This window comes from Oryza glaberrima, chromosome 2, assembly GCF_000147395.1.
Source record: "Oryza glaberrima chromosome 2, OglaRS2, whole genome shotgun sequence".
Classification (NCBI taxonomy): Eukaryota; Viridiplantae; Streptophyta; class Magnoliopsida; order Poales; family Poaceae; genus Oryza; species Oryza glaberrima.
Window position 1 is genome coordinate 585,186 of NC_068327.1, and position 10,193 is coordinate 595,378.

At 46.0% G+C, this 10,193-nt stretch overlaps 2 protein-coding genes across 2 annotated transcripts; one reads left to right on the forward strand and one right to left on the reverse strand.

The window, feature by feature from the left end:
• Positions 1 to 4,896: 4,896 nt before the first annotated feature.
• LOC127761322 (uncharacterized) lies at positions 4,897 to 7,680 on the forward strand. Its single transcript, XM_052285596.1, is given in 1 exon segment — positions 4,897 to 7,680. A coding segment is annotated over 1 exon segment (2,784 nt).
• A 1,044-nt stretch (positions 7,681 to 8,724) lies between these two features.
• LOC127764274 (uncharacterized) lies at positions 8,725 to 10,193 on the reverse strand. The gene is made up of 3 exons (XM_052289128.1): positions 9,723 to 10,193; positions 9,236 to 9,611; positions 8,725 to 9,151 (listed from the first exon to the last, which is right to left on the reverse strand). The coding sequence occupies exons 1-3, from the start codon at positions 9,945 to 9,947 to the stop codon at positions 9,132 to 9,134; spliced, it is 621 nt and encodes a 206-aa protein (XP_052145088.1). The 5' UTR covers positions 9,948 to 10,193; the 3' UTR covers positions 8,725 to 9,131.

Consider the following 10,193-nt stretch of genomic DNA (forward strand, 5'->3'; position numbering starts at 1 on the left):
CCTAAGTTGACCTCGTTAAAATAAAATTTGTGCTAATCATTCCTGTGACAGTGGGCAGTAGCTGCTGCTGTTACTGCTCTGTTCTGACAAGGGGATTATTGGTTCTTTGCTTGGCACATGTCCCCAGTAGAATGTCACTGCTAGTACCACATCAGATTAAAACAACAAAAGCAAGTAATTAAATGGGTTAACTAGCAGAGCTGACACAACTAAGGCTGACAAAACTATCAAGAGCAGTAATAAATTTGGACTGCTGGGTTGCCCCATGCATTCTTCCATGCCTGATCAAATGCTTACAAGCTACAACAGGTGCATTAGGGAAAGAAGCACTTCATTCTATATTCTAGAATTAGACTCAGGCATTAGAAGAATTTCAAGGAATGATTCCTTGTTCTTTTTTTACAGAGATGATCCTTGCTCCTAAAAAGGGAAAAATTTGTACAGCAAATAAGTGGTAGTAAGGGAGTGCCCAGTAGCAACTAAAGCTTCTTGACAGTCTGCAGAAACTTCTAACAGAGTAGAAGGACTATGAACATAAAGAGGAGATGTTTAGTGGTGCATATTATGAATACTGAAAAGTGCAGATGGATATTTCTTACAATAAACTGTAGGAATACCAAAACAAATCAAATTCTTAATCCTCACAAAATTTTCTACCAAGTTGATGTATTGTCTTTATACCAATAACGATATTACACCATCCTCCTTAACAGTTCTTTCCTAATTTGCTGTACTTCACATTGCCATCTAGCAACATTCATAATCTCTCATTATAGTAGGTTTACATATGTACATAGGGTATAAAACTCTAGAACATATTGAAGTATGTTGCATTCTATAGTTTTCTGAAATTGATGGAGACTATACAAAATGATTGACATATTCAGCGGCAACTAAGTTAGACAAATCACGATGATAAACACAAGAAAATAACCAAAATGTCAAGATAACTCATAGCATGCAGCCAAAATGTGAAGCAAAAGTTTGGTCAGGAAATGGGAAAATGAGAACAATCAAGAGCACTTTCATGCAACAACAATAATACATACTGGTTCTTGCATATATAGTTGCATTGTACTCACTAACCTCCTGTTTCTCAGTGAAGAATGAATTCAAGACAACCAATAACAGAAGTTGCATTTTGGACATAACTGAGATGCTCTTGTAAAAGGTCTTACCCTCAATCTTAATACAAAGCTACGCGCTTTGCGTATTCCCCAAAAAAAATAACATAAGTTGCATCAAAGCATCAAATGATGTTCATATGTGCTTACAGTCCAATTTGATGTATCTGGCACAAATCAGAACGGCAAGCTCCAAATGTGCCACAAACAACAAAATGGATACAAACACATGCATCTCAATTAATACCTGAAAATTCCATCTATCTAGCCTAATCTAGTTCGTAGGAGCCTAAGCAGAGTTTCGAAATTTGTGCAGAGAAACTTTGCAGGCTGCGAACTGACGTACTCAAGAGGTGATCAAATGTTGGGCGTGTGGTGCTATTTAAGCAAATGTTTGCACCAACCAAACTTAATCATGCAACCATGAGTTTGGTGTAGGAAATATAAAGATAGAGAAAAAAAGACACAAAGTTAGCTATGCTAGCCTGTGACATTCTCTTGATGATTATTAGCCTTTTCTTCGCTTCCATTCAATCATTCTGTTCCAGCTTGTTGTGGAATCATAAAGCATCAAGCTTAGCTTGCTGAACTAATGGCATGCAGCATAGCTTCAGTGTTCAGATTACGATAAGTTGCCATGTCGTGTTACTACCTATCCTGCTAAAAGAACTTCAGGTAAGCTGCACCGTTAGGGCAACTACGTGCACTGCTATCTACAACTAGATGGAATAATTTTGACAGACACGTCAACTTGTTGTTTAACCGACAAGATGACAATAAACAATGTCTACCATTGAGATGTCACTGTCTTTAGCGGTTTATCTCAACTTGAGTGACAGAGTCTTCTACAGTACAAATAAAGCTAACATGCACGACCCCTGTCCTAGCATAGGAAAAAAAATCACAAACAAAGAACAAGTAGAAGAATTCCTTAACCTTGCTTACTTTCTATCCCCTCTTGTCGTCTATCTCTCCTATCATACCATTCATAAGCTCCAGGCCGGCAGATCCACCGGACCTAACGTAACGAAGATAAAGAAATAAATTCCGATGAACAACTGGTGAGGTTACATTGCGTTGCATGTTGCAAATGGGTCAATTGGGTGGCATTTTCCCAGCCTTGCCTTGCCCTGAGAATCTTCCCATGTTATGTTTTGTTGCTCAATACTGGAGAAGGGAAGGATGGAACCTAACATCCCATCCCTGGTGTCTACTTTATCAGGTTCAGGTTACTTCATACCAAAGTTGAAATTGGGTACATTAAGTTGAATAAATAATAGTTGGGTATATATCAAATTATTGTTAAATTGGTATTTTAAAACTTACAAATACCTTGAATAGTGTATATATAGTGCATTTTAAGTGAAAAAAAAGAGAGTAATGATGAATAAGTAAAAGTAAGATAAAATTACAGCATACAGGATTACAGGATCAGATCATAAGCTTGATTTTGAAGAAACATTTCCTAAACATCAAGGAAAATAATTTGTGAGATTTAGGTTTACTTCTTGCCACCTATAAATCTTAAAGAAAATCTAAAAGAAGCTGAGTGGATTAGAGGGCATTATAAGTGTACAGAGCAATTGAAAATAATTACGGAGTATAGGAAATCAAGAAAATGATATTTTATAACATATAATAAAAGAATCATTTAACATGCAAAACTAATCATGGAGAAACATGCAGATTAATCATGGATAGGGGAATATGTTTAGTTGGCTAAACAGCCTCACCACCCTAGCTAAGCAGGCACATGCACACATGTGGCCCATTGATAGACGGACTCCATTAAACTGAGGCTGGCCATGTGAAGCCCTCTTACTAAGCAGCTTCCAAAGTATATGTTAACCCTTTTGTTATCAGTATTCTTTCACATGACATTCCAGTGCCTCTTATGACACCCACTTCCATGTGGGACCAAACGGGTTGGACCCAGGCGTCAGTGAGGGGTTCCTAGAGTGTCAGGGTAGACAGGTAGAGGATAATGGAGATGATTTCACCATTATTGAGCATGAACTGCAGAGGGTGAGCTCAACTAATAATAATGCAAATGAGGGTACTAATATATAATTTTCTCTCCAATGAATCTAATCTAATCTTATGAAGTAATTTTCTTTTGCATCCTTTTTCTCTTCTTCTAGTGATGCATTCGGTGAGAGCATGTGAGGGCCATTTTGATGTACCTTTTGGAAGTTGGGGATCGAGTTGGAAGCTAATCATTCATGAGAGGCAGGTGGCGGCTGCAGCATTTTGGTTAGTTCTGCTGCGGTGGCCGGCAACATGCAAACACGCAATGGTAACCATAACGGATGGAAGAATAAAAGTATATATGGTCTGTCCATCAAGTGTTGTTATTCTTCTCAAATGATGTACTCCTTTACAATGTTAAGCACACTACCAAAGGGAAATTAGTAGTCTAGAAGCTAGCTAGGATCGATATTAGTGAATATAATTTTTAGAAAACAATGCAGAATATAAGTTTTCTGGACTACTGAGCCATAGATCCTAAGTCCGAAAACAGATGAAAAAAAAAAATTTGACATGAAAAACAAAAGAGGAATTAAATGACTGAGCCCAGTATTCTGAACAAATTTCAGACCGCAAACTGAACTTATGTACATAGCCTAAGAACAAAAAAGCTAAACACACTTTTTTTTTTCACATTGAAGCACATAGAAGAAAATCAAAACAATTCTGGAATTTTCTGTCAGAGTAAAGCGCACAATCCGTTGGAACTAAACCAATATTCACAGGTGTGTGTAGAGACCAGATATTAATCGTAGTGAAGAAAGAAATTGCAGTGGGGGCGTGCTGAACTCACGTACATGTACATCGACGTCCTCGTAGCCACAGGCAGCGTCGTTGGCAAGACAAGGTAACGTACGACCGTTGTCATCGTAGACGCTTCCCGGATTGGAACCGCCACGTCGTGGATTGCCGGCGAGGCGAGCTCCTCCGGAGACGAGAATAGATATCAGTGTGCATCAAGATGATGCCGCCGCTTCTGGCCACTCCGGGGCAAACCCACGATCGAACACATTGAGTGCAGCCGTCGTTCGTTGTTGGTGGTGGTGGCGGGCGGAAGATGAGGTTGCAGGGAACCAGGCGCAGGCGGCGGGTTCCTGAGAATGGCGGCAGTAGGCACTAGCGTCGACTCGGTCTCGGTGGGTGCTCTCCCTCTCCTGCGGCGGCCGGCGGGCTCCTGAGACTGGCGGCGCCCCGCGCCCCCGCCGGACGGGGAGACGACAACCCGTTCTGGGCCGTAGAGCTCACATGGCCGTTTCCTTCTCAGTTTGGACCACATATGGGCCGACACTTACCGTAATGGCCCAATAACGGGATTGGGTTTTTACGTTCGCAGCCCATATTAGGCCGGGACGAGATTCTGACTTTTGTGCAGCCCACACAAATTGGGCCAAATTATACGTGCGGCCTATTTATGCGTATGGGCCTTTCTCTCGAGCATGAAAACGGGCCAAAATTTACCAGGTTTACCGTGCGGGAATAAATTGGAATGGGCCTCAAATTCTCAATCTCATCGACGCAGCCGGCGTGGTAAAGTCAGCCCAAGCCCCATGGAGGAGTGATGAGTGCGCGGCGCCGGCTAAACGGCGGCAGCACGCCACCGGCGATGTCGGCCACGTTCAAACTTCACAGCATCGAAGTTGGTTTCTATGTGGAGTATCGCAGCAGATCCGATTCCGATGCGGCATTGCGCGTAATTTGGCTATAAATCCGCCGCGGATTTCCTTCCTCCGCAGCGGCGACGGCAATGGCGCAGCCGAGAGCCATCCGGGTGCGCGCCCACGACGGGCGCTCCACCACCGTCACGATCGCCGCCTCCGCCACCGTCAGCGACCTCAGGACGGCGCTCCGTTCCTCCTTCGCTCCCGCGCTGGTTTCCCCCGACTTCCACCTCTTCCTCAAGGGCACCAAGCTCATCGCCGACGCCAAGGTCGGCAACCTCCCCGTCGGCCCCGGCGAGTCCATCTCTTTCATCCCGGTCAACGCCAAGTCAGCTCCGCCGCACCCTCCGTCGTCGAGCGCGCCGAATCCATGGAGGAAACGCAAGTTTTCTTGGCACGACGGCGGCGGCGAAGACATCTACGCCAAGAAGCCGACGAACCCAGCGCCGCCGAGGCCGCTCTCCTGCCATGGCACCCAACCTCTCGACCCTACCCAAATGGTGGAGCATCTCAGGCAAGGGCTCGGGAAGGCCGGACAGATCACCCATGTCGAGGAGATCCCGGGAAGGGAGGCGACGTTCGCCGAACTCCCCGGCCACCTCTCGTCCTCCATGAGGGACGCGCTGAGAAGCATCGGCGTCACCAAGCTGTACGCCCACCAGGCGCAGGCCGTGCAATCCGCCGTCTCCGGCGAGCACGTCGTGGTGTCCACCTCGACGTCGAGCGGCAAGTCGCTGTGCTACAACATCCCCGTCCTCGAGTCCATCTCCCAGAGCTCCGCGCCATGCGCGCTCTACATCTTCCCCACCAAGGCCCTGGCCCAAGACCAGCTCAAGACGCTGCTCGACATGAAGCCGGCGTTCCGCTCCGACTTCGACGTCAGCATCTACGACGGCGACACCGCCATGAAAGACCGGACAAGGATCAGGAACACCGCGAGGCTGCTGATCACCAACCCTGACATGCTCCACATGTCGATCTTGCCATGCCATGCTCAGTTCAAGAGGGTCCTCTTCAACCTCAAGTACATTGTCATCGACGAGGCGCATTCCTACAAGGGCGCATTTGGCTGCCACGCTGCGTTGATTCTGAGAAGATTAAAGCGCATCTGTTCATATGTTTATGGAAGCAATCCAACATTCATATTCTGCACCGCGACATTGGCCAATCCGAGGGAGCATGTCATGGAGCTGGCAAATCTTGATCGAGTCGTGCTGGTTGATAATGACACGAGTCCTTGCGGCTCAAAGAACTTCCTCCTGTGGAATCCGCCATTGCAATTGGCGAAAGCAGAAGACAGAAGACCAAACCCAGTACTAGAGGTTTCCTATCTGTTCGCCGAGATGGTTCAGCATGGGCTTCGTGTCATCGCCTTCTGCAAGACGAGGAAGATGTGTGAGCAGGTGCTGATGCAGACGCGTCAGATTCTTAAGGAGACAGCTGCAGAATTGGTGAATTCTATCTGTGTCTACCGTGGTGGCTATGTTGCGAGTGACAGGAGGAAGATCGAGGCTGATCTCTTCGGTGGAATTCTTCGCGGCGTCGCGGCTACCAATGCTCTTGAGCTGGGGATCGATGTCGGGCACATCGATTAGACGCTGCACCTGGGATTTCCTGGAAGCATGGCTAGCTTCTGGCAGCAGGCAGGGAGATCAGGGAGAAGAGCAAAGCAGTCCATAGCTGTTTATGTAGCCTTTGAGGGTGCTCTTGACCAGTACTTCATGAGATCACCACACAAGCTGTTTGGCAAGCCCATTGAGCACTGCCAGGTTGATTCACAAAACCGCAAGGTTCTTGAACAGCATCTCGCTTGCGCCGCTTCTGAATATCCACTGCGTCAGGAACATGACGAGAGCTACTTTGGTTTTAGCATGAACAGTGTTTTGATGACACTGAAAGATAAGGGCTGTCTCATGAACAATCCATCTGGAGGAGATTCAGGCGTGTGGAAGTATATTGGACCTGATAAAAAACCTTCTCATAGTGTAAGCATACGGGCAATTGAGCATCACAGGTACAAGGTGATCGACAGGAGAAGCAATCGAGTTCTTGAAGAGATTGAGGAAAGCAAGGCTTTCTTTCAGGTGTATGATGGTGCTGTCTACATGCACCAAGGTGTCAGCTACTTGGTTGATAAGCTTGATCTGACATCAAGGATAGCTTACTGCAAGGTGTTTGATCTGAACTACTACACCAAAGTTCAGGACTACACTGAAATCAGTTTCATTGGAGGTGATGTTGATGAACATCCTGCGAGTGAGTGTAAACCTGACATCAGGAGGACAACAGCTCAAGCAAATGACTGCAGGGTGACAACCAAATGGGTTGGCTTTGATCGGATATTGAAGTCAAACAACCAGAAATCCGATAGCATTAGCCTTGATCATCTACCTCCATACTCCTTTGAAACTCAAGCCGTTTGGGTACAGATTCCTGTGTCAGTAAGGACGACTATGGAGCAGATGGAATATCAGCTCTGTGGTGGTGTACACGCTGCTTCTCATGCGCTTCTAAGTATAATACCTCTGCACATGATGTGCAGTGGTTCTGATCTAGGAACACAATGTGCAGAGCCTCAAGAAAATTCTGAAACTGCAGACAGAATTCTGTTGTACGACAAACATCCCGGTGGCATCGGCTTAGCATCACAGGCCAAGCTGCTCTTTGGTGAGCTTCTGGTTGCTGCTTTAGAGCTTGTTTCATCATGCAGCTGCACCAACTCTGATGGGTGTCCAAATTGCATCCAATCATTTGCATGCAGTGATTACAATAGGGATTTGGACAAGGAAGCTTCAATTTTTCTTCTCAAGGGCGTAATTCAGTATGAAAAGTTGTATTTTGAAGCCATAGATGGTTGTTACCAGAGCTGAAGTGCAAATGACCTAATACAAGATATATTTGGATGTAGCACCAACTAACGTGTTTGTTATAGGTGCCAATAGAACTTGAGTGGAAAATAATGCTAGCGAATATTTGGTTGTAGTGTAGGACACTGCAAAATGCAAATGGTAGTACCGAACAAAATTTGCGTATACTTTTATCGCTATGATGTATTTTAGTATTTTTACACTAGTCGTTAATATTTTTGCAGTCAGTCTGATACTCCGATGCTGCAGTGATGCTTATATTTTTATCTTCTGTTTTTAGTAGACTCATCATTATTTTTGGGCCTATTATTACTTGAGGCTTCTCTAATCCTACTAGTATTACAAATTTTTTTCTTTGATAGGAGTATTACAACTATAGTCTATTGCTAGTGCATACTTGTAGTTGTGGCCTTGGTGAGCTCCTGTTTCAGTTAACTCTTGTTCAGTGGCCGCAAGGCCCTCAAGTAGCATTGGCTGTGTGTTCTGTACGAATTCAGTGTACTGCTTTACAAATTTAGATGGAGTTGTTTTTTGTGTACAATAACAAGAAATATTTTATTGGTCAGGCCTAGTTTCTGTGATGTCCTAGAACAGATAGCTAGTGTGTCTGAATTCTGAAACTAATTTCCTTGATCATTCAGCTCGTCAGAAAAGTGGCCTGTTTATGCCTAATGGCTGATAATTTGGTGAAGAGGGGATGGCCACATGAGGAGAGCTGTGCTCTCTGTCAGCGAGAACAGGAGGACTGCCAGCACCTATTTGTCTCATGTCAGTTTACAGGGCGAGTTTGGAAGCTAGACAGCATTTTCGGACGGGCTACAGGGAGCTCTTCGACACTGTTTTCATGCTCACATGCTGGTTCATCTGGAAAGAGCGTAACGGGAGGATTTTCGAGCACAGATCAAGAGCACCTGAACAGCTAGTGCATGACATAAAGGAGGAACTAATGATCTGGAAGATGGCGGGAGTTTTCTCGCTTGTTAGTAGGGAGGCTCTACCTCACTGCCGCTGCGACAGGGTTCTGTCGTTGTGAGCAAACAATTTTCGTTTATTTTACTCCTAGTCTTAATGAAATTGGTCGACCGAACCTTTCGGCCTACCCGGCACAAAAGAAGAGTGGCATGTTCTCTTTCTTTGCCTGAAACTGAAGGCTCTCTCTCTCTGAAGCGTTAATTTCAACGTATGGGGAGAACTGGAGAACATTTGGCACCAAAAATATCATCTGGGTTTGCCAATGGAAGAGATGTAACTACAGTGCTAAACTCTCAGACACACAGACACACATGTACACAGACAATGAGACAGCTCTGAAGCTCGCATGATAACGTTGGCCTCATCTCTGAATTTCTCCGATGAACAGGACTTTCAGAATTCAGATTACTGGGCTGCTTTCCTTCCATTTCAGCCCACATCTCTGACCGGTTTCCACCAAAGAACTCGCGCCATCTCAACTTCTACAGCTCCAAAACCACAACTGCAAAATTGATCCGTTCATCAGCAACCTGAATTAATTTTCTTATGCGTGAACGCGAGATCGAGATGATGAGCAATCACTTACAGTCAGAATCCGTGGTGATCCACTGACACAGCCTGCTGCTGCCGCCATAGTCGTCGTCATCCGGGCTGCCACTGCACGACATGCTGCTCATCCTGTCATCGTCAGCTGCTGACCCCGAGCTGTCTCGCCGGAGCCTCATGCCGTGCTTCGTCGCCGGCGACGGTGAGAACTGACGCAGCGCCGCCGGCCACAGCGGCGACTGCGCTGGCGAGGACGAGCAGCTCTCTGCTGTGGCGATGTCCCAGCTGAAGCTGTTGCTCTTGCTGGAGACCGGCGACGAGCTCATGCCGCCGTCGCTCTGCCGGCTCGTCGTCGTCAGTTGCTGCTGCTGCTGCTCCTGCTTCCTCCTGCTGTTCTGCAGGCTCACCACCACCCTCTGACAACATCAATTAGCACAAAAACAAGTTAAATTTCAGAGGTTCAACACAGAAATGCAACTGAATTCATATGCATAAATTAGTCAGAGATCGAATGGATTTTGGCTTACCTTCCATTTCTTGGCACTGACAAGCACGGTGGACCGGAGCTTGGACTGCGCCGACGACTGAGCGGCCGCTCGCCGGAGCAGCTCCCTCATCCTGGACACGATGGCCTTCCGGCGGTCGTCGACGACCTTCCTCTCCGGCGACCCCTCGTCCATTTCCGACTCCGACTCCTCGTCGATGATGGGTAGCACTCTGCACGCAGCCTCAACGCCACCACTGTGCCCCATATCAACTGCAATTAATCACTCCTCACTTAAGGCCTTAATTACTATAGCTCGCTCACTCGATCACTGAACTGAAACTAGCAAACATATGCTGGATAGCTACTCGTTAGCTGAAATGGTTGGTCATATATATACATGCAATGCATGATCTGTCCAGTGCTGCCGATTTGTTTCAGGGATCGGAGAATCTAGCTAGCTAAGATGGAATCCATCAGCTGCATACTAATTGTTGTTAATTTACTCATTTTA